General features: G+C 51.9%; 6 protein-coding genes across 6 annotated transcripts; 3 read left to right on the top strand and 3 right to left on the bottom strand.

Moving 5' to 3' along the window:
* Positions 1–91: 91 nt before the first annotated feature.
* QC762_407520 (uncharacterized protein) lies at positions 92–2,465 on the bottom strand. Its single transcript, XM_062890214.1, has 3 exons — positions 1,818–2,465; positions 549–1,747; positions 92–492 (listed from the first exon to the last, which is right to left on the bottom strand). The coding sequence occupies exons 1-3, from the start codon at positions 2,049–2,051 to the stop codon at positions 327–329; spliced, it is 1,599 nt and encodes a 532-aa protein (XP_062743736.1). The 5' UTR covers positions 2,052–2,465; the 3' UTR covers positions 92–326.
* QC762_407530 (uncharacterized protein) lies at positions 1,822–4,961 on the top strand (the record flags this gene model as incomplete). The annotated part of the gene is made up of 7 exons (XM_062890215.1): positions 1,822–2,858; positions 2,914–3,040; positions 3,094–3,199; positions 3,252–3,510; positions 3,561–3,606; positions 3,656–4,029; positions 4,079–4,961. The coding sequence occupies exons 1-7, from the start codon at positions 2,470–2,472 to the stop codon at positions 4,959–4,961; spliced, it is 2,184 nt and encodes a 727-aa protein (XP_062743735.1). The 5' UTR covers positions 1,822–2,469.
* Positions 4,962–5,663: 702 nt separating this feature from the next.
* Positions 5,664–7,060, top strand: QC762_407540 (uncharacterized protein; the record flags this gene model as incomplete). Its single annotated transcript, XM_062890216.1, has 3 exons — positions 5,664–6,047; positions 6,109–6,297; positions 6,352–7,060. The coding sequence occupies 3 exons, from the start codon at positions 5,664–5,666 to the stop codon at positions 6,859–6,861; spliced, it is 1,083 nt and encodes a 360-aa protein (XP_062743734.1). The 3' UTR covers positions 6,862–7,060.
* A 267-nt stretch (positions 7,061–7,327) lies between these two features.
* On the bottom strand, positions 7,328–9,775 carry QC762_407550 (uncharacterized protein; the record flags this gene model as incomplete). The annotated part of the gene is made up of 2 exons (XM_062890217.1): positions 7,328–9,634; positions 9,688–9,775. 2 exons carry the CDS (start codon positions 9,773–9,775, stop codon positions 8,496–8,498), a joined length of 1,227 nt encoding a protein of 408 aa, XP_062743733.1. The 3' UTR covers positions 7,328–8,495.
* Positions 9,776–14,160: 4,385 nt separating this feature from the next.
* QC762_0068890 (uncharacterized protein) lies at positions 14,161–14,720 on the bottom strand (the record flags this gene model as incomplete). Its single annotated transcript, XM_062883714.1, has 2 exons — positions 14,427–14,720; positions 14,161–14,347 (listed from the first exon to the last, which is right to left on the bottom strand). The coding sequence occupies exons 1-2, from the start codon at positions 14,459–14,461 to the stop codon at positions 14,161–14,163; spliced, it is 222 nt and encodes a 73-aa protein (XP_062743732.1). The 5' UTR covers positions 14,462–14,720.
* A 2,745-nt stretch (positions 14,721–17,465) lies between these two features.
* Positions 17,466–17,768, top strand: QC762_0068880 (uncharacterized protein; the record flags this gene model as incomplete). Its single annotated transcript, XM_062883713.1, has 1 exon — positions 17,466–17,768. One exon carries the CDS (start codon positions 17,466–17,468, stop codon positions 17,766–17,768), a length of 303 nt encoding a protein of 100 aa, XP_062743731.1.
* Positions 17,769–23,414: the final 5,646 nt, after the last annotated feature.

Below are 23,414 nucleotides of genomic sequence, written 5' to 3'. Positions count from 1 at the left end.
TACTGTTCCGCCTCATTGCACTCCACTCTCCCCGTTCCCTTGTGCATCACCGCCATGGTGCCGAAACTCCCTAAACACCATCATACCAAGGGTGAAATTGTATATATATATTGATCTTGTTGCTGTAGTTCAAGTTGTTGGTTGTGATGCTGTAAAGCTTGTATCATGATAAATATCGGTCGTTGCGGAAAACCTCATCCCTGAATATCCTAAATCAATCTAGATATCCAACCCAACGCTGCGCTCATCTTGAAAAGTGAAAGCCGTGAAAGTCGTCCTGTATATACCCAAAGATAACCTCCAAGTACTCAATGTAGAAGCCGCAATCAAATCTTCCTCCTATTGACCTCTAACGTGGCTGCCATTGGCGGAATAACAGTGGCGCCCACCCAGTCATTCTGCGGCCTCTTCTCTATATGCTTGATGTCGTAATTATTTAGTAAATACGCCAGGATCATCTTCAACTCATGCGCGACAAAGAACCTCCCAGGGCTATTCTGAATGTTAGTGCATGCCGATACATAATTGCCACTGGATAGAAAGCATACCATGCGTGCCTCCCATGGCTAAAGGTCAAGTGTTCTGGGCTCGTAGTTACCATCCCCAGTCTCTTGATCTTCATTGCCTCCTCGGGATTCTTCGGATCGAGCTGCTCTCTCAACTTCACAAACCGGAAGGCATCATACTTCTCGGGCTCAGGAAACGCTTCTGGATCAAGATGTACTCCAGCAAGGTCCAGGGTGAGAAATGACCCCTCGGGCGCGTGCCATCCCTCTGTTGGATTCGTCACCCCTTCAGGTGCAATCACCTTCCTGTGGGTCAAGCACCTGGCGAAATAACTAACGCGCATGCTTTCCTTGATAGCGCTGTCTGTAAGATGGAGATTTGCTAGGCTGTCCTTCGTCCAGTGACCATTTCCTTCCCTCAAAGCCTGGGAGGTCTCTTTGCGAATGGCGTCGATGTAGCCCAGAGATGGGTCTGATGATGCGAGGTCGAGAAGAACATTCGAAGCTGTTAGCACCGTTGTATGGATAGCGGCAAACTCGACGGGTAGCAGGCGCTTGGAGAGCATGACGGGGCTGAGTTCTTCTGCTGCGCCTTCGGCTTTGGCCTGTCGGATGAGCCAGGTGAGCATATCTTCTGGCACTTGTACGTCGGCGCCAGAGTCTATGCGTCCCATGTCCCGGAGACGTTGCTCTATGACAGGCTTCCCGATTTCGTAGGTCTTGCGCCATGCTCGGCGGTTTGTAATGGTGACAAGAGGGCCGACAATGGGGTGGAACACCTTCGGGAAAAAGCTCATGATCAAGCCATTGCGAACGATAGCGTCAGCGAAGGCCACCTGGTTCTTGAGGAACTCTTCATTATGGCAAAGCGGATCGCCGACCAGCATTCGGTTTGTAACTCTGGAGACGATGCCAATCAAAGAGTTCCAGATATTCAGCGTCCTCCAGTTCTCTGTATCTGTCCCATAGACATCGTCGATGGAGGCATGAACCTCTTTCTGGATTCCAGGTAGCAAATTGACAATATTGCGGGCAAGGTGCTTGTGTATCGTGCGAATCGGAAACTGATCGTCAACTCCAAACTGGTAGTCGTTAAATAAAGAGTCGCGATGAGCTTCTTTGGTAGAGAGCACTCGGTCTGGCTGTTCGAGCATCCACGCTGTTTGGGACTTGGGAACCACAATCTCTAGAGGGCGGCTCGGGGAATTAGGAACAACAAAGGCACGACCCTTCTTGTTGTACTACCACACGTCTATGTCAGTAGGACGCCACGCAGACGCCTCGCGGTAGGGATAAGAGTAGGGTGCGCACCTTCTCATAACCATCGGCAATCCAATCATTATAGCGCGAAACATAATACACCCAGTTCTTGACAGACGCGACCAGGCCTCGACCAAATCCCACGCGAGGGAGAGAGTCTGGACAGCTGGGTAACCGGGAAATGTCGACGATGAATGAGATCACCACAAACAGGACGGAAAGAAGAACCAGGCGCCCCGGAGTTAGCAGCGACTCCAGGACCTGGGAGCTAAGAGCGACAGCCATGACTTGGGGGATCAAGCGACGCGGAAGCCCAGCGATGGAGGGACAAAAGATGCAGTGATTGGCACGGGAGTTTGGATGAAATGTAGCATGGCGATGATGGACGGGCGGGCGGGCTGTTGTTCCTCAACAGCGCCGGATATGAAACCGATCGGTGCCGCCAGAGAGCCGCCAGCGATAGCCCAGGGGTTGAGGATGACGCTGATGCACCGTTGGCTGCCATCCTGGGAATAGCGGGGGCGCTTGGGCCAATGTCTGCTGGCCGTTTCTCCAATATTTCATCGGACATGCGCCATGAGTGCAACGCAGTGCAATGCGAGGAGATAGGGAAATAACCCGATCTAGCAGTGTGTCTCTGGAGTAGGAAATCGTGGCAGTCCAACAGATCATCCTAAACACTCGGTGGCTTGACAGAGCACAGATGCCAAGTGAAGACGAGGAACTTTGGAAGGCCAAGACTGCATTGGCAGGCGACACCAACGCGGGGGCGGGGCACGAGCAGTTTTTAGCGTCGATAGCTTGTGTGGGGCTGGAGCTCCAACGACAAGCATCATCCTTTCCTGTCTCGCCTGGAACTGCCAGGGGACACTCAGACGGCCACTTTGGAGTAGGAAAACAATCATGGGGCAGTTCACTTCTTCAGCAAGACACAGCAGTCATGTCGACCTTCAATGGATTAGTAGCCGAATTTCCGGACATCAGGGTCGACTTCTTTCGCTCCCACCCAGATCTCCGCCCTCCACTCGCCTGCTTTCTTAGCCATATCCACAGCGACCACCTCGCTGGTCTGGAGACATTACGGTCACCATTGTATGTTTCCCTATGATTGCGCTCTCTTGGATAATTCTAACTTGGAGATGTCCAGTGTTTATTGTTCCGCGGCCACTAAAGAGATGCTCCTTCGACTTGAACGATTTCCATGTCGCATCAACTACGCCAAGGGTATCTTAGAGGCCCGAGTCCAAACATACCGTCACCTCAAGACCCTATTGGTATGAGTCTCGAGTTTGTTCACTGGGCGACACGATTACTGAGTGAACTGTAGAAGCCGCTACCTTTAGAAACACCCACTGTGTTGGAGCTCGAGCCAGGCAACCGCATGCAAGTTACCTTGTTCAATGCGAACCACTGCCCCGGCGCTGTTATGTTTCGTACGTCTGCCAGAATGCTCCGCCATCTTATTCATAATACTGACAGTCGTAGTGTTCGAAGGTGGAGGCAAGGCAGCGCTTTACACCGGTGATATCAGAAGCGAGCCGTGGTTCGTGAGTGCCATAGCAAGATCACCACCGCTAATTGAGTATTCTTGTGGGCTCAAGACATTGGATACAATTTATATTGATACGTCTTTTGTCGATGACGTCGACTTTCCTCCAAAGTCTGAGGGCATTCGCGAACTGCTGGAGAAGGTGTCAAAGTACCCTAAAGACACCATCTTCCACTTTCAAGCCTGGACATACGGGTACATCTTTTGACAGGAGCCAGTGTACTACCTTGCTAACTCAAGCACAGTTACGAAGACGTCTGGATCGTATTGTCCAAAGCCCTTAAAACCAAGGTACGAGCTTCTCATTGTCAACAAAAGGCTCTTGCTGATGCTGGGACAGATTCATGTGGATGACTACAAGATGTCAATTTATCAATCTCTCGTGGCCAAGGATACCGACAACAGATTCGGGACACAGTTTCACCTCTCCCATGAAGCCCCTGCCCTTGTCGGATTCATGTGTGGAAATACCTACCACTCAGGTTGTCTCACACTCGATCAGAACGTCCGACTGCATAGCTGCGAGAAGGGAAATTACTGCCCAACTGTGCAGAAAAACCTCTCTTCTGTGGTCTGGATCCAGCCCATCGTTACGCGTCTCCCCAATGGACAAGATATTGCAGAGCTCGGTGTCGGTGGCGGCGGAGAGGACCTGGAGAGGGAGGCAGAACTAGATTACCTATTTCTGGAAGATATAGGATCTCTTCTGGAAATGTGAGTCGTTCTCTTGTGTTGAGAGCCGAGTCTTTACTGACATTTGCAGACTTTGGGATACAGAGGAGGTGTCGAATTCGATGCAAGAGCAAATACGTCATTTTCTCCTGGGTGTTGTTGCGAGTGGGCGAAAAGTACCTCTTGATCTTGAACGGTCAGCTCTCGAGGACAAGGACGAAATCAAACTTGCCGATGGGCTTCATGCGATCACGAAGAAACTGAAGCCACAAAACAAACAGCATTCACTGAATGAATCGAATGCAGTGGCGCTTCCCAGAACCATAACATTCCCATACTCTCGCCACTCATCATTCCCTGAGCTCTGCGAACTGACAGATGCCTTCAAGCCCAGAGATATTTGGCCTTGTACTGTCGATTTACGGCGGTGGATCGAGGAAGACATTACCATCGAGGGTCTCTTTGGGGCACAGTGTTCTGACAGTGTGTTTCGACACGACAAGGTTATCCTCGGAAAACGTGCGAAGCTAGGATGTGCCGATCAAGATATGCTGGATACACAGGCCACGACCGCTTCCACGGAAAGTTCGCAACGACATATACTGGAAGTGCCTACTGGAGAAACAGAATTGTCAGCAGTTCATCAACAGCTTCCAGTTATGGATGCCAACGGACATTCAACTTCAGCGCTTGATACCCAACCCTCTCCTTCTGGATCAAACTCGGACGATGATGTTGCAATGGAAGACGATATCATAATCAGGGAACATGCGAGCTTCGAGGATTTCGATGGAATATACCCCCACAGCTCCCAACAGTCAATAACATCTGAAAATGCACTCGAAGCTCGTATCAATGCCTTCCAGGCGATGCTGAATAACGCCCGAAAACCCGGGGGCAAGAGGATCGAACTGATATCAACGACAGACCATCATACAGTCTTGGACGAGGAACTTGGATTTGATCAAACATGAGTTAACGGCTGTCTTTTATGAGGAGTTGGGGTCGGAAACTCAATCACATGGAAAATGTCGAAAAATACAAAAGCAAGAACAACTATTGGAGCGCTTGTAAGTGGTCTTGAGACTTCGTCAACGCGATGATCTCCAACTGCCGACCCCCGCATTGCCATAGTCAAAACCGACCCTCAAATACAACTCGACAAACCCATCGGAAAATTATTCCACGAATCCATGCGGTCCACAGTACCAAATCTGCCAGGGATTCTTTCGATACATGACGAACCGTCCATTCAACTGTGGTTCAGCGCGCAAAAAAAAGTAATTCCAGCAATCGCATGAGGGGAGATTCGTCAGATGGGCACGCAGTCACACCAAAGCGGGAAAAGCCGAAACAATATGGAGAGACTTTAGCCATAAGGATCGAGTCGTCCTCCTCCTCAGTAGATCATGGCTAAATGTTACCCCATCTTTTCCCCGGACCACAGATTGTGGGGAACATGCTCTATACCGCCGACAGGAGCGGTTCCAGAACCACATGATGGGAAGAGATGGATGGGAGCGCTTGCCTCGAGCCCCATATAAAGACCGTGGTCCAGTCGCGGCCGGGTTCCTGCAGGTCTACATCTGATCTCACCCGGGTATCTGGGACTCTTTATGTACGCCGGTCGTTGGGTACTTATTTCGTGGTAACACTGTACCCGCCCCACGATTACCATGGTGCAGGCAACGCCCAAGGCTCTTTGGGCACTCGCTGCTCTCCTCTTTACTTGGTCATCTCTTGCGGCAAGCATCAAGAGCCGCGGTTCTGCGGGGCTGTTTCTCGACCTTGCCGACCTTGGAGTGGATGTAACAAAGCGACAGACCAACAACCTGGCTGGATACCTGGGCGCCTTCTTCCTTGGAGCCGACCCCTATGTCTACTTTTACCTCAGCAACGGCAACGATGCTCTCTCCTTCAGAGCGTTGAATAGAGGACAGCCAGTTATCAGGCCGACCAAGGGGACTACTGGTGTTCGAGACCCTACAATTGTTCCTGGCGGCGGGAGCGAATCAGGGAGGAAGTGGTATATCATCGGCACTGACCTTCACATTGGGAGAGTATGTTCCAGCAAATAGGACACCAAGATGCAAGTGCCTCAACAGACTGACAACAAAACAGACAAACTGGGATGCGGCCCAACGAACCGGTTCCCGAGGCATTTTCGTCTGGGAAAGCACCGACCTGATCAACTGGACCAACGAGCGACTCGTCACCGTCGAAGACGCCACAGCGGGTATGGTCTGGGCCCCAGAAGCAATCTGGGATCCTGCCAAGGGGCAATACCTCGTTCATTGGGCTTCCAAATTTGTACCTTTCCCCCTTTCCCCCCAACAAAATAAACTTCATCCTCACCACTCATAGTACCCCACGTCGGACCCCCGCCACACCGGCAACCCAACCAACATCCGCATGCGCTACGCCTACACCTCCGACTTTAAAACTTTCTCGGCTCCCCAAACCCTCATCGACAAGAACCCCACCAACATCATCGACCTCAACTACCTCCCCTTATCCCCAACCTCCTTCCTCCGATTCATGAAAGACGAGACACGAAAGACGGTCTTTGTGGAGGTGTCCAACAATGGGTTATTCGGCACGTGGACCAGACCGGGGGGTGACGGGGCGATTATTCAGTCGGGGGTGGAAGGGCCGGCGAGTTATCTGGACAATGTCGACCCGAGGAAGGTGCACTTGCTGTTGGACTTTTACGGGAGCGATGGGTACAGGCCGTTTGAGAGTACGAACCCGGGGAGTAATTCGGGGTGGGTGGGGAGCAACAGGAATAACTTTCCGAAGAATTTGAGACACGGGAGTGTTTTGCCGATTAATGGGACGGTTTATGAGGCGTTGAGGCAGAGGTGGGGGGTTTGAGTTGGGCGATGGATCAAAGTAATGACTTGGGGAAAAAAAGGCAGAATACGAGCAGAGGATGACGGGGGCGTTGATATACGTGAAACTCTACCAATATTTGAGACTAAATGAGATATTTCCTGATGAAAATACATACAAGCCCAATGATAACGTATGTACTATCACTAGAGCAACTACTAATTCCTACTTCCAAATCCATCCCATCCTATTCACATGCCAACCTGGAAACCATCAGCCATCATCCCAACCCCGCCGCCGCCGCCGCCGCCGCCCCGCACCCCCACACCTAGGTTTGATAACCCGTCAGATTTCCACGCCCCGTCAAAAACTCTACTTCAGCCTCCAAAAGCCCGGGCGCCCCTTCGTGAAATGGCTTTCTACCATGTGGGGGAAAAGGACCGAGTCCATCCAAAGCAGAAAGTTCCAAGCCTCGTGACTCAGCAAAGATAGGAAAGGATTGTACAGTATCGGTCTCGGTCGATGAGTTGGATCCCCATCTACATATCTATCTAATCGCCGTTGATAGAAGAGAAAAGCCTCATCCTAGCCGTCCAATCAGAGCTAGCCAAATTACATCCAGCCAATCACATAACACGGTTTTTTTTGGGTGGTCATCCTGTGCCAAACACATCTGCATTAAGCACATATTCCGCCTTTATAAACGTCACATCACCAGGACACCAAGCTGCGATTTTATCATTTATAAGCCCCATGCAGGCGATACCATACTTCTTACGGTGATTCTACCAGGTACTATTCTCTAATACCTACCAACGCTGACTAGGTATAACCCAACATGCACAGGACAACTTCCTCAAGACAAGAAACCTCAGCCTCGGAAGCATCACCATCTTCCTTCCCCCTACCCACTAATTACCTCCCCCTGATAGCTCTCCCTCTCTGGTAAGCATAATCCTTTTTCCCTTTCCCTTTTCGCTTTCCCTTGCCACCAGAAATAACCATAACCAAATTCGCGGAGGGGTATCACTCAAAAGCCAACGACCAACCCAAACTCGCAGCTTACTCGTTTGCTTCGCTAACATGACCATGCTCCCTCCGTTCTCGGGAAACAAGTGATCTCTCATGACTTCGTAAAAGCGGTGGGCGGAGAAAGAGTGGGAGAAAGAGGCAGAAGCGATGGTTCCTTGACGGAAGAAGTTGAAGAATGCCATGAACAAAGTGAAGGTGTGCGATGTTGGTAGTGGTGTTGAGTAAAAGTGTAACAAGAGAAGATGAAATATGAACCCTGCAAGAAAATTACACCGTACCCCGGGGAATCGTGCTTTCTTTCCTTTGCTCTCTCCAATGCCCATTTGCTTGACCGAACCCAAGACCCAACAACCGACAAAAGAAACCGACAGAGAGGATATCGTTTGCCTTTATAACACCGAGAATTCCAGACAGCCATTCAGTAAAATAAAATAAAAAAAAGAAAGAGAAAGTCCCAGCTAAAAAGCTACCCTTGCACTTTTCCTACTTCCAATCTCATATGTGGTAGAACCGTGCACTCAATTTTCTTTTCCATCCAATGCAAAGAGTCAGGGAATACGGACGCAGCGAAAGGGGGATTAGTGGGCGATATACTCGCTGCTCAGCTCCGCAGGAGCAAAAGGAAAAGTCAGGCGGGTGAGCCCTTATTTCTCAATGTCGCCAAGGTCAATACCTGGGAGTTGAAGTGACAACCCCATGTCACCATGCTGAGCCATTGGCTGCTGTGCTGAAGTCGTCTGGTAATTCATATGAGTGGGCGAGCCATAGATGTTGTGATGTGTGTTCGGGTATTGGTATGCTGAGAGGGGAGACCTTCTCGTGCCTGGAGAGAAGCTCGTGCCTGGAGAGAAGGTTGACGATGCTGAATTCGGGCCGGCAGAGTGTGGCGAGATCTGCGTGTCAAGCGGATGCAGAGGCGGGAAAGCTGCCATACTAGGGCGCATAGAGATTCCAGAGATGGCAGGCTGTGTATGCACTGGGTAGCTGGTAGTCATGGGGATGCCGTTGGAAAAGGCAGCCGACACCATGGGCTCTGGTATCGTCCTAGGGTTTGGGTTATGATGGGTGTAATAGCCGCTGTCGTAGCCGGGGTGATTGCCGGCCGAGCTGTTGTGTCGCATGCGCTTGCCGCCTCGGGGGTCATATCCAAAGTCGTAGCTTCCATTGTCGAACTCCAGAGCGCTAGTCCTTCTGCCGTGGTGCTGCTGGCCATTGGGACTCAAGTCGTGGTTTCCGCCATGCATGTAACCAATCGACTGCGGCTTCATGTCAACCTGGGGCGCACCGCTGGCACCGCGCTTTCTGCTCTGAACAACCGTCCTCGAGTCCTTTCGTAACCGTAGCCGGACACCCTGGTCGCTGAAGGTCCTGGTCAGAAATGTCGATTCCTGCAATCCAGGGAAGGCCTTGTTGGCATAAACCTGGAAAGTGTCCGAAATGCAGCTGGAGAGCTGCCAGCAGTCTTTGGTCTGTGATCTGAGCTCGAAGAGGGTGAACTCGAGTCGAAAAGAGCCCTCTCTTTTCACTGACAAGTCCCCAAACACAAAAAATCCACCCTGGGTATTATCGGTATCCTTGAGGTTGTAGAGAGAGGAGACGACTGTCCCGGCCAAGTCGCCCCCTTTGGTTTCGGTTCGCCGTTGTTGCTCATCATTTTCGCCATCCTTGGGAACCAGTTTGGCGATGAGGATAAGGTAAGGATTCTGGAGAAACCTCTGGGTGGGATCCAACCTCGGCGAGACCTTGAGCTGGACGATTGGAGGAGGATCCAGTGGTCGGCGATCTGTCACAACGAGTGTAAGCTGCGTGTTCAGAGCAGCGCGCAATTTTCCATACCTTTTCCTTTCGTGAGAGCCACGCAGCCTGCCTTGGGTTGTTGTCTTATTTCCAGCTGATAATCCTGGGCTGCGAGTCCTGCCATCATCTTGTCGGTGGCCGGCCTGGCTACGCTCCAGTGCGGTGCAGAGACGGGGCGGGAAACTAATTGAGAGTGGTAACAACGTCGTCCCAAGGATGGGTTGTTTCTGGTCGAAACTTGGTGGTTGAGTTTGGACGGAACCACAGTCAACCCGTGTGTGCGCGAGAAAAGTGTAAGGAGCGCTACGGTTCGGTGGAGTAGGGCAAGCTATCGCAATTGTCTGAGCTTGTGATGAGGAGGGAGTGGTCACGAGGGGTTTTTTTTTTAGAGTTGGTAGTGGCTGATATTGTCGACGATGCGGTGTCTGAGAAACTGCTGCTACACTGTGTAAGTCGGGGCAGGAAAAAAAACAGAAGAACCACGGAAACGAAGCCACAGCTCTGTGATAACGGTTTTGAGCCTCCAACGCAGCCCAGACTGGATCAGAAAGCAGCGGTACTGTCTACAAACTGGAAGGCGGGGGTTGGCAGGAGAAAAGGAAGGAGGAGAAGGGGGGCGAGGGGAGGGGAGGAGGTATAGGTATAGGTATGGTATAAAAGACACATACGATACGTGAAGCCAACCTTAATGCTGGGATGCTTCAGGTGTATGCAGGTGAGCTGCAGAAGGTGCAGATGGGGGGTACTTGAACGGTTGAGAAGGTAAGGTAGGTGGTAGGTGTGAGTGGAGGAATGCGGATTGAGTGAGAATGGGTGAGTGGATGCAACCAGACGGAGTCCCGTTCAGTGTGTGTGTGTCGTTCAGTGTGTGTGTGTCGTTCAGTGTGTGTGTGTCGTTCAGTGTGTGTGTGTCGTTCAGTGTATCGCTCAGTGTCGTAGCTGGCCAGGCCCTTCCGGGTTCCTTCCCTCGTTTCTTCTCGCCTGCACCCCTTCCGTCCCGTCTTGGTGGTCTCAGGCTGGGAAGTCCCTCCTGGCCTAATTCCCCGATATCCGCCTCTCCAGAGTTGTCCTGTTTTCGGATTCTGGGGCCCGTAGTCTTTATCACCTCTAGGAAGTGTCCCACATGCAAGCCAGATCAAGACAGACAATCTCTTGACAATCTTTTGACTGGCGTATATGCCCCGAGACCTGGACCGGCCGAAGTTAGTATCGCTTGTGGCGGCGGCGAGGGATGTCGATGTCGTCAAGGCTGGTTTGGAGAAAACCCAAGATGGAAACACACACACCAGGTCGGGGTTCTTGGGGAGGGTGGGAGGGGGGGGGGGGTGAATAAACTTTGAGTGTTCAACCTAGCCGAGTCGTGGATGGTCCAGCGATGCAAGTGAACAGCGGACACTTTTGAACAGATGGCAGAGTGAAAATCCGGAGAACGGGACAGGCGAAGCCAAGGTGACAATGCCGTGTGTCTGATGTGGGCTGGCATATAAGGTGAGTCCAGTGGGCAGGGGACGGTCCGGTCGAGATGGGGAATGATTTTCTGGAACCGGTCACACGATGGAGAATGATGCGATGGGACAAGATGGGAAGATGGGACGGGGGAAGGGACCGGGAGGCAGATGAATTACATATAGCTACCTATCTCAGCATGCTAAGTCGTAGCGGAGGCACGACAAGAAAATACAGGGCCGAAGTGCCACCCACTTAGAGAAGAGCAAGACGAACAAGGCCCTTGAAGCAGGCAAAGTGAGGTGGTGGATGTATAGCCGGGCATCAGTGGTATTGCCCATCACTGACAGCGTGGATGACCTGGGATGCCCGTCTGGGAACATTGCTTCAGGGGGGGTACCCCAGCAATTCGTTCCCGGCTTGATCGCGGCCGTTCGAAGAACTCCCAGGCGTGCCCTGTCGCTGCCCTGTCCTGCTTGGCTGTCACCCTGGCCTGTTCGTTAGCAGGGTCTCATGGGTCTCACCACCCCAACGTAAATCGAACCTGCCATTTCTTCATCTGCCATCAACCGCTCGCCAGTCAGGCAAGCATCCAGGATCGAGTAGTTCGGCGCACGGGAACGGGAGCCCGAGCAGCGAGATAGAGCTGGACACTAAGGAAGCGACATGGCCCGATCCCAGACAGCCATTTTAACCTCCCGTCGCGAACGAACAAGACTGCCCTGCCGATTTGTCATAATTGACCTCTGCCTGTGAATCGAACACAGGGCCAGGGTCACAGCTTTAATCTTGGCTACCTTGCCAAAACCACCTCTAAATACCAACCTGCCCTCCCTAGGAGGATGGTGGGAGGTGGGAGTGGGAGGTGCAACAGTGTGTGTGTATCCACGATCCGTAGTGTAGACCGGGGTGTCTGATGGGCGGATGGGTCAAGATGCCAACGCCGCAGTGGTGGTTGATTGACGATGGATGGAGTGCCATCTTGGCGCCGTTTGCGGTCCTGAATCTCGTTCCCCTCTGAGATGAGCTTTTTTCCATATTTTTTATTTTTTCATGTCGGTTCCTGTTTACCCCCTCCCAACTCACCACAGTCCCGGGTTCAGGTGAGCTGGCTTGCCCTCCCGTGGATGCATTGAATGTGCAGCCGCTAGTGGCTGGCAAGGAAGTAAAATATATTTTTACTTTTCCTCTTTCTTGAAGTGATACTGTGAATGAGTCCAGGGCACGGAGCTCTGAATGCAACCTTGGCATATCTGCGGCCACCGTGGTGGCAGAGGTGCGAGGTACCGGGTACCGCCAAGAGTCCAACGACATCTGGATAAATGTGCCGAAAGTGGTCTGCGTCTGCTGGTCAGAACCCTTGGCTTGCGGTTGGAGCAAGCATTCGACATGGGGGAGGTACAGCTTCAAAAGTCTCTTCTACCTCGCCTGTCTCTTTCATCAAACCCCGTCAGAATCTTGCAACGGCACAGCTCCCAAGCATCATCCTGTGGATTACATTCGCTTTTCTCCCTACTCTCTTGCCGGTCTGCTGCCGGTCCTGGGAATAGAATGTGACCCAAACCCCTTTGATTATTACTTGCTTTCCTTTTCTTTCATCATCGATTCATCGTGGCATTGATATATAAGCCTCGACAAAATTCCGAGGAGGCGGTCAGCCGCAAGAGGAGAGGTCTGTGTGTGCTGTGCTTTGCTTTGCTTTGCTTTGCTGTGAGCTGCTTCTCGAACAACGGCCTGTCCCGGCATTGAAAACTGCAGGATGCCCGACAGTTCCGTTCTGAGCTCTGCTGCCGTCTGTGCGTTGCAGGTTGGCATAAACACGGAGTGGGTGCTAGACTTGTTCGGGCCCCCGCAACTGGCTTCCCGCCTCTTTTTAGACAGGAACAGGTTCACCAGAGTCTTGTCCTCGTCACCCTGATGATCGTTTTCGTCTGTATGTAACAATGCCGAACTCGAAGGCTGCAGTTTCGACACATGGGGTTACTGAGATGGCAGGTGAACACTGGCAATTACGGAAGGCTTCGTCGCCGGCATCACGGAATCGGGGCTCCGGACACGTTGGAGCTCTCAGCCTGTAACTCTTCGCATCAGCAGCATCTTCGCTCTCGCACAACGCCAAAGTAGGTAGCGTGATCGGCCGAGCTGTTAGTGCAGTTTATGGTGGTATTCCCCAGACGACGCGCCTCTTCATTCGCTGTAGCCAGACAGAGGCCAGGGCTGCCAGGCCCTTCGACATGCCTCCAGCCCAGGACCGGAACATACACTATGTATGTAGTGTAGCAATCCTACAGCACCCCCTCACCTTAACCGGGCATCATCATGTCATCTGAACTTGGTGAACAGCGCCAGTGAAGAGGCATCGAGTTCCACGTCAACCATGTGGGTGGCTCGATCGAAAAGTCGTTGGCAAGATCGTCGCTTCTTTGCTTGGGTTAGAAAGTTAGCACGAGTCAAAGTTTCATGCCCAGCCTTCGAGAATCATCACAGAATCCTTCCTTTTGCTCCCTCTCGCTCAGACTGTCTGTCAAAGCGTCTGCATCATGGCACCGGCCTCCATAAAACACATGGCAGATTTTCAGGAACAGGCAGAGGCAGTCCGCTAATGCAGGAGCGGCACTGTTGAGGAGCGGAGGTCCAGTGTTTCGTCTCGCCTTCTGCTCCTTTTGCGGTTGTGTTGTGGTTGTGCAGTCGTTCTGTTGGACATGGCAGCAGCCGTGTCTGTTCCTTGCACACCACCTCTCGGCGATGGCTTGGAGGGGGTTGATGCAACATCAACAGCAGCCTTCCAGCCTGTAAATGGAACCAATACAAGCTCTTCGCAGGAGCTGTTATATTAATTGGTGCCGGGGCGTATCAGCGTGCATGCGACAGCTGGAGGTGTTCTCGCGTCCAGCTATCAGGCTTTGAACAAGCCCAGAGGCACAGAGCATCTGCTGACTCTCGGTGAGCCAAGAGGGATCTTGGAGTTCCGCGGTGGCTTGATGATGGAATGATATGTCATCAATGCCGCCGCCGGTCCATGATTGGCGTTTTCGAATATCTCGAGGAAGCTTCGACAAGAGGGGGTCAAAGCGACGACCGTCCAGATGACATATTGCAGGGGTCGGGGACAGGTTGACAATGGCCCTGCTGGAGATGCATACGCACGCACTCGATCCTGCCGCGTCGACCGGTGTGTTCCTCGTTCTCGTTCTCCAAACGAAGCTGGTTTGCTGTTGCTATCGCAAACGGAGACGTTGTTGATGTATATCTTCTGATTGCTGCGGGTTCCGCTCAAATGGCAACCAAGGAACACCTCTGGCCGTTTTCTGGAGAAGGTTGCTGCTGCTCACAGGTTCGACCCTTCAATGCAAATCTTGGTACCCATGTGCCAGGTCCGTCCGACTAGGGGAGTTCAAGGTGGCATCCTCCACAGCACCAACAGACGCGCGCCGTTCAGCCCGCACTGCACCAAACCACGCTGACGGCGGCAGTCAGCTGTAGCACCTCAACCGCCGGCTGCAGTCACCCGTCCGAGTGCCGACGACAGTGCTTGATTTCCTGACAACTTTGGCAGCGCCGTTTTCCTCTCCTGGCATAAGCTAAAAGTCCCTTCGTTTTCGTGAAGACAGGCGCGAGGTGTGAAGTGATTTGATAGATAGGCACGATACGGATAGGAGACAGGTATCTGTCAACTTCATCAATCGCCCTAAGCTGTCGTCATAGACAGGGGAAGCTTTGACCAGTTGCGGGGAGACATCTCAGACACACGCTTGCCACTTTGGGAATCTTTGAGTGGATTCAGACCTACACCTCAAGCAAAGATGAGATGAGATGGCATGTCAGTGCATGTCAACTTGGAATTTCAATGGAGTACAAGGCGTCAACACCAATGCAGTCATCGGCAACTCTCCGGGACCTCTTCCTGCCGTTCGGCATCAAATGAAGTGAGCTTTTCGGTGGGATCTAACCGAGCACCCCTCTCCGAGGCTTGCAGCCCTTCCAATCGGCAGCCTCCCGCTCCCTCCATGCACGCACACCTCTATCGGACAACACACAAAAGCAACGAGGTGTAAATATTGTCTTCCAACAAGAGTCCTGCGATCTGCAGAGCTTCATGCTCATTACTCCTCCCTCCTTGAGAGCGAGGAGAGGTAGCTTGTCCTCTTGCTCGCCTCTACCCGTCCGTTACCACCAATGGAATCATACCGAGTCCATCATACATCTTGGGCGGCCCGGCTACCTGAGCCGTCCTTCTGGCCGACATCTATCGGGTTCTCATGGCAGAGACACACCACCGAAATGCACGTTGGATTCGTCAGCATACGTTCGCAGAGTACAGGAATGAAGGATGAAAATCGACAACACAGCTACCCCTCCTTCCATCGTCTCCGAAATCCACTATGTTGCATTCTCTGCTCAATACAGTTGTGTGCGACGTCTTACCATGCCAAATTCGGCCTTGGGTGTGGGCTGCAGGAGCCAATGGGAACGAGGGTCCTTATCCCTTGGGACCTATATCACAGCTATTAAGACCACATCAAACTTTCGAACCCGCCTCAGTCAACCCCTCCATTTGCTGGACTTAGCCGTGCCGCCCTTTCAAGCTTCCCCGGTTCATGCCTGCTCGCTCTCTGTGCCCATTCCCAAGGCATACAGGCCGACAATCGAGAGGGGGGGCGGATCCGCCGATTCCGTCGTCGAATGAAACCGCATTTGCGAGCTCCCTTCCGGTCGACAGATGTCAGTCTGCTTTTACGTCGAGAGTAGATCGCTGAGTTTGGTGGTCGTCGGCTTCCCAGGCCATTGCGGTTTCAGATGGCTGATCTGATCGCTGGAAGGCATCTAGAAGACCCGTACTGGCTACGCTGAGAGCCTCAACTCTTGGCTGGGTTGTCCCCTTCATGGCATCAGTTTTGAGCCCTAGACCACGCACACGATGGCCAGGAACTTGTCTGCTGGTGTAAAATTGTGAAGTGTGGAGTGTAAACACACACGCTCGAGTCCTTCATCAAGCTCGCCCCCCGGAACCACAACCTCCCGTGACATGTACCTTGTACATGCATTGCATATAGGGTCTTTCTTCCGAGGATGAGATGAAAATCACCGCCTCGAAATGACTTTATATCGCAAGAATTTATGGGCATTGACTAATAGTGCTGGAGAAACCGCGCTCTATATTCTATCCCTGAACGGGGCTTATGCCGGGCTTGCAACACATTACAACAGTCAGTTGATCTGACAATGGAGCTAACAAAAAACAGTTGGATCCATTCTGAAAGAGTCAGCAATCCTCATTCGAACCAGGGTATCCATTCCGTGGGACATACGATATACTACTGGGCACCATAGCCACGGAACGGCCTGGGATGGTGGCCATGGCAAAGACAATCTGAATGCCTCTCCTCGGGCTTGCCTACAGAGGTGGATCGCTCTGCACTCTAGGACTTGCTGCTGGCCGGCATTATACTGGCCACACTCAGAGCCAAGGCCCTTCCCGCCTATATCGGGGTCACTGAGCTGTGATTCAGCAGAGCCTGGGGAAAAGAACAAAGAGTCCATCAACCATTCCGGTACCGACTTTCCCCAAAGCCGAGGTCTCTTCTCTCGCCTACGGCACAACCTTCATGCTGGGCAATCTCGTCTATCCAAGAGGTCGTCGTCCTTCGGTTGCCCACTCGACTTGCCGCTCATCTTATTGCTGGGCATTTCAAAGTCATCGAGGGTGCGTCCCCGATCTGAATGAGCGAGTGTCTGCCTCGTTGGCTGTTCGTCTTGGCCTTGCTGATTCTGCTTGTGCGAGTTAATTTGCGTCCCGCGGTTCACTACCCGCCTCGCGTCCAAAATACCGCTCATCTAGGGAGCCAAAAATATCGCCATGTATAGGGGTGACGGGGCGGTCCTGCATTGCAACATCGATATATTCTTGAGGCTCTTGTGGGTATAGCTGTAAGACGACACCTTGCTTGCGTGGTGGACTTAGCAAGTGAGATACGGTGGTGGCGATTATCAGAGAGGCGAATGAGTTTTCTGGACATGGTGACCGCACCGCTGGATGTTGCGTGTGGCCCGCCATGCTTATTCTTGAGCGCAGGGTTCCGGGCTCCATCAAAGGTCCATCTCCATCACTATCTCGTTCTCCGGGTTGTGGATATAATGGCATATTCCAACCATGCCGCCGAAGGTGCGCCCTTCACCGCATTCCCAGCACCCTTGAACTTGGCAGAGAAGGCCGCGAAGCTGATGAGGCGAAGATGCTCACTGGATCTGGGCTGGCCTTCATGCCAGTCGGTCTCATTTGGCCCGATTGTGTCATCCCAACAGCACCACAAAAGCTTCGGCGGAGCAATCTTGCACCGAAATAGCTCATCATTGGTGCCAGTTCGACACCAATGGTCCTTCAGCAGCTCGGCCCGGCCCTCGATATCTCGGTCGACAATGGTGAACTCATCACCAGCAGCCTGACTATCATCATCTCGGACCTCTCCCCGAACCCAAGTTGGCGAAGAGCTTGGGTTCTCTCGTCCATGGTCCACCACTCCTCTCAGGCCCTCACCCACATGGCTCAATCTCATCTGACAGTCGGCTATCTCTGCCGATATGTCCACTATCTTGGGTTTCTTGTGATCAATCAGGGCGGCCTCCTCGTGCAAAGCCGGTCAGATCGTGCCGGTTATGTTGGTGGCGTTGTCTAGACCCGTGAAAGTCAGGCACAGCAGGCAAGTCGTCTATGCATTGCAGCAAAAGAGGAGATGAAAATACAGACCATGGGATACAGAGTTTATCTCAACGTCGGTGGCAGTGCCAGATGACGGATTTGTTTACTTTTACCATTGGCCATCATCGCCCTGGAGGGGGGGTCCTGCTCAGACGCCTTCCCTCACCCCCCCTTATTCCCACTTTTGGGTTTGATCTTTGTTTGAGTTACTTGCTGTTACACGGCACTTCTCCTTCGCTCCGTCTTCACGCTGCTCCTTTGACTCCTTTGTGCTGGTGGTAGTTTGGACCTGAGCATGGGCTCTTCAGGGGAGACCAACCACCCACTACTCTTCTCTCCCCCAAACAATCTTGCTCTCTCACCAAGCAACCCAGAATCTTTACACACATCAACGATTTTGTGTGAAAGAGGTGTCAAAATCTGATCAGCCAAGCCAAGTTTTTTTTTGGTGCTTCTTCCATCAGGGTAACATCGGAGCGATGAAGGCTTGGGGTGGAACGGTGGTGGGAAGGTGTGCGTGCGCACGTCCTTATCAGATGGATGTTATAGACTTGTCTGGACCAGTCGAATCCAGCACCCTCCAACAAAAGCAGGAAGGCGTTGCGTTTTTCCCACTCTCACACCACCCAAAACCAAGAAGAAGATTGGTCTGGTTGCGGTTCCCGCTTTTCCGGCCGGCCCTTTCGGCTGGCAGTGCCGCCTCCGCAACAGATGTCCCTTCCTTCCCCAGAGATTACCCCCAGCAGTTACAACCATGGGAGAAGAAAAGCAGGATGCGATGACTGGGGGGCGATGAATTGCAGCGCAGCAGTTGGAGAAGCAAATATCTGGGGAATGCCTGGCCATTTGCAATCTAAACAGGCAGGGCAGTCTGAATGATATGATGGAGGGTGTTTTGCAATGGTACGCATATATCAGAGTCGAATATGATGGATGTCTGCACGTCCATAGCGGATGATGACAACGTGAATGCTTGTCATTAGGTACCATGGCAGCAAATCCTCCAGCGAAGAAAAGAATTGTCAATAAACATCATAACTTAGTAGTTCTAAGATATACCTACACTACACTATAGCCTCGTATCAGTCCTTGTGCATATTCTGCCTGTTTTGCTTTGCCTTCCCATCAAGCCTGCATGTTTCAGGTATCGCTCGCTGCACGAGAAGACCCGATGCAGCCACACGCCAACGGCAACGTCAACGGCTCATCAGAGATACACACGTGGTTTTTTCCTTGCTAGGGCGGCATAGGCACTACACTACACCAAGTTGAGAGAGAGTATTGGAGAACAACCATCCGTGTATGTGTGTGTGTGTGTGTGTGCCTTCCGATCTTGCTGGTTTCTAGCTGCAGAATGCATGCAGATTAGACAGGTGTGTGTTGAAACGCATTAAGTGGTTGTAGTAAGTAACCCCATCGCCACTTTTCTCACAGGAGAGTGGCAGCGCTGACAAAGGCAGGTCGGTCGTTGAGAAAGGTTGCTTGCTTGCTTGCTTGCTCTGCTTCCCTACCTGTCCGGCAGCAGCAGGTTGGGCTTCGCTACCAAGCTTTTTGATATCCCCCCCCCACGATGCACGCGCACAGACACACACTCTCTTTTCTGTCTCTTCACAGCTAATGGTGGTGGTGTTGATGTAGGGCGTTTTGTTATTGTACTCAGTGCCAAAGAGACAAGTTGATGATGTCTGTAAGATAGGAGGTCCGATTTAGGAATAAGGGACAGGAGTAAACGTCCAGACAGACACGCCACATGTGCAGGCCTGCATACCTACCTACGCTTGGACCCCCCCTTACTACGTCTTTTGGCTGTTTACGCTTCGTTACGACACGCCTTCTTTGGGGATAGCAGGAAGGATTCTGGACACTGCTAAAAAGACGTTGAAGATAGTTGGCCAGAACGCACCTCCTCTACTCAGTTCACCCCTGGCCGTACAAAAACACCTCGATCAGGGCCCCCCCTGCCCTGGCAGCAGCAGGGCAGACAAAACTCAGATCCCAGCCCAGCCTCATACCTAGTGCAGGATAGAGAAACGTTATCACCGGTGAGAAGGAAATCCGGGGCTTCAGTGCCGGGCCAAAACTGGACCAGTTCCCAAGCTGTGATTGGCAAGCAATGACAACGGGGAGCTCACCGGTCTATGACTGCAAGTTCTCCAGGGGAGGGCATCCTTCTTGCTCGCTGCCTACACTAACAATTGTATACTACCTGTGGTGAACCTGCTGCTACAACTCGCTGACCCTTGAACAGACATTCAACCCCCCACCCTTGTCCATGAGGCTACTGCAGGACAATGGCAACGTCTGGCAGCGAACGAATGGTACAGCGGTAGTGCGTGCATTTCCCGTTAAAACAAAACATTTCCCAACAAGGGGTGATCTCTACACTCGGAGTTGAGAGGTACCGAAGGGGGGGGGGAATATACCGCCCTTATGGTCCCCTTTTTGGAATATTCTTGACATCCATGATTATCTCCCTCCCTCTGGACTCGGAGTTGACAGGTACCGAGCGGCATTTGCCTTTTTCTCATTTTTCGGTCTTCTTGCTGAGCATGAAACTTTTTTGCCAATTAATTTATCTAGCGCCGCTTGTCGCTTGTCCCTTCCCGTTGCCGCCCATATGAATCTTGCCAGGAATAGACGCGCACCCCCTTCCCCTCCCTTGCCCATTAGTAAAAAGTGGCGAAACGGTATTTTTGGGTTCAAGGGAGGCAGCCCAGCAGGGCTTTTTGGTGTTCAATTCATAAAAAGGATCTTGAACACATGCACACAACGAGAAAAAAAGTTATGCGGTTCAATGACAGGTGAGATAGATGTTTGAATCTGGAAATTGCGGAGGTGCGGTTGGCGCTATACCGGTGTTGATATACCTTCCCATTCTGGGGTGGCCTGCCTTGCTGGTTAGGAAATGTGTCTGTCAGTCAGAGCGGCTGTCAAAAGTGCCAACTGAGGTGTCAAGAGGTGTCAGATGTCGTGAGTGTTTACGAGTTCCTTGAAGAGAAAGTTCTTTGGGGACAACGGTGTCTTCTCAGACATCGATCGAAGAAAGATACTCAATACTCTTCGAACGTAAAAGCATTCTGAGTCTATTGATGACGTTGATTTAAGAATTGTCTCACCTTCCACTGATCTAGAGATGTGACACATGATAGAACTCGGACCAAGCGAGCCGTGCGTATCGTTACCGAGTCAGCCAGCACAGGCATGCCTACTGGCATACAAGCTCCTTTGAAAACACTGAAGAGAGGCCACTCCCCGAAGACTTTCATGACACAACAGAAACAATTACTTGTTTTCACCCTTAGGTGTGCCACCCAATCAAACCCCAAGAGCCCCGAGCCGCCCGCGGAGAGCAACGGAATGTGGGAGCCAAAAAGAGATCTTCAAAGATTCTCAAGACAACCAAACATTACACTTCACTGTAACTCTCCAAATGTCAATCCACGTCTATCCCTTTCTCCCGACCCTGAAGACGATCAGTCGCACAAAATCTACTTTCCAGGCTTTCCAAGGAGAAATCATACCTCAGAACCATTTTGATCCCCCAACTTCGCCACCTCCCATATTAAAAAAAATCCCCAAAACCACATCCATCAGGATTCAGATCCCTCCTCTTTTTTCCCCCTTCCTCCTCCCAAACCAGAAAATAGACGATCCCAGTGCCACGTCTCGCCTCCTATTTCTGGTTTTCGACTCCTCATTTTCAATCTAAAAACCACGTGGTAATCATCACACTCTCCCATTCAAAGTAACCTGAAATCCACTGATTTGCTGGTTAATTTGGAGAGACGCACCCTTTCCACGCAGCAGAAGGCAACCAAAAGCGAGCGGATAAGAAAGCCAAAGGGGAAGGGAAAGAAGAAAAACACCGTCCAGGCTGACATCATCACTGGATTGATGCTACACTGGAGGTGAACCTAAGCCCTTTTCTCCGCCCGTCGCGGTCCGCCGTGCTCCTGTATCTCCTTGGAGGTTGACTCTTCGTTTTCATGCCAACGGCGGAGAAAGCTAAGCCGGCATGGCTTGCATGGCCGTCACAGCGAGCCAGCAGAAATGAGGCCGAATGCCGTAAACACCGACCGCAAGCACAACAGGAAGGGAAAGGACACAGGTGAAAACCTTGATGCCAAGTAAACGTCAATCGATAAATCCGTCTAGGCATGCAAAATCGGACCCTAAACATGTTGAATCTTGGGCGAGAGGTTTCGTTCCAAGCCCAATTGTTGTTGATGTGTCTCGGACCATATCACACCTGATGACGGGTGAAGTGTGGGGAGTGATCACTTCTGGTACCGAACATGGGGCAGTTGATGGTTGATGGCTGGCTTGCTGACTAGTATCGACACCAACCTGGAAAAGGCTTAGTAGACAGACGAATCAAAAAAGCCGTTGCAACGCAACGGTCAAGACAAGGGGCCAGAAAAACTAGCATCTTACCCGACCGGACCAATTCTGGACAGGGGCCGGTACTTGGATGACGGATCGGGCTGCCTAGCTGTCAATAAACCTGTTGGTTTTCACCAGACCAGACCGGACCAACGAATGAACTCGTAGACTGTGAAAAATAGAAGCAACAACAACACCAACAAGAAGACACCAAGAAAGAAACAGCTAACCCCCCACATCATTGCTTGCCCGTGACCTCATCACCCACTCGTCATCAAGTGCAAACACGGAACTTCCCTTGTCCTCACCCTCTCGGTCGCAGTGAAATAGGTCAGATGAACAAGAGACAAGCCTGCCGGCTCTGCCTTACTGGTTCCTCTGGGCACGGTGGAAGGCGAGGGGTTGAGGGGGGCCTAGTTCGGCAGCCGTGATTGGGTTTTTTCTGCGGTCATGACGCGATGTAACAGCGGCACACGGAGCTCGTTGAAGGTGGAGAGCTCGACCCCTGGCCGCTTTGGCGGGAGAGGAGGTTGGACCCGATGTTAACGGCACACCACACACCCCTTGCCAATCTGCCAGGTGGTGAACATCGTCTCTCCACTCTTCACTATCGGCTGTGCAGGGACCGCATGTTGAATCAGGTAAATTTAGCATCACTGTGTCCGATTGTTAACATTCGAGATGAGTGCTTGGAGCTGTATATGAAGGGATTGGAGGACACTGAGTCATGTGGCTACCCGAAATGGGATGTCCATAGATAACGTTCCTGCACATCTTCAACGGTGGAGGGCGAGCGGTGGGTGAGGAGAAGACAAGAGGGCTTGTTGGATGATGAATGAGGGGAAATACTGATGTAGTCGTGCGGAGAAAGTTGACCGGACCTGTCGGGGGGCTTTACGCAGCGGCGTGGGTGAGCAGGAACATGGCGAGGACGCTGTGAGGCTCCTCGATGGCCCATCACCGACCATCTTCTTCACACCCTCTCGTGATGGGTCCTTCCTCTAGTGGCCGATGTCAGCAAGCACTCACTGACTTGATAACTGGAAGTGGGTGTAGTAGGTGTGCGGATGAGTGCCGGTCGGCAGCCGTATGTCAGCGAAAGGATCCGGGTTTGCGCGTATCATCCCGTATCGAACCCACCAGCATCGGACCTCAATATAAAAAACCCTGGTCATCTTTCACCAGCTGAGTTCAAGTAGCGAAACTCGTTCAATAAAGGTCCTAGAGAAATAACAAGCCT

This window comes from Podospora pseudocomata, chromosome 4, assembly GCF_035222375.1.
Source record: "Podospora pseudocomata strain CBS 415.72m chromosome 4, whole genome shotgun sequence".
In the NCBI taxonomy this organism is placed as follows: domain Eukaryota; kingdom Fungi; phylum Ascomycota; class Sordariomycetes; order Sordariales; family Podosporaceae; genus Podospora; species Podospora pseudocomata.
This window is presented reverse-complemented; position numbering and strand designations above follow the sequence as displayed.

What these genes read in the sequence shown, in the direction of transcription:
- QC762_407520 (XM_062890214.1), bottom strand. Translation starts at nt 2,051, where the DNA reads ATGGCTGTCGCTCTTAGCTCCCAGGTCCTGGAGTCGCTGCTAACTCCG. An exon ending in TTGCCGATGGTTATGAGAAG is followed by an intron (nt 1,748 to 1,817) that starts GTGCGCACCCTA and finishes GACGTGTGGTAG; the next exon opens with TACAACAAGAAGGGTCGTGC. An exon ending in AGCCATGGGAGGCACGCATG is followed by an intron (nt 493 to 548) that starts GTATGCTTTCTA and finishes CATTCAGAATAG; the next exon opens with CCCTGGGAGGTTCTTTGTCG.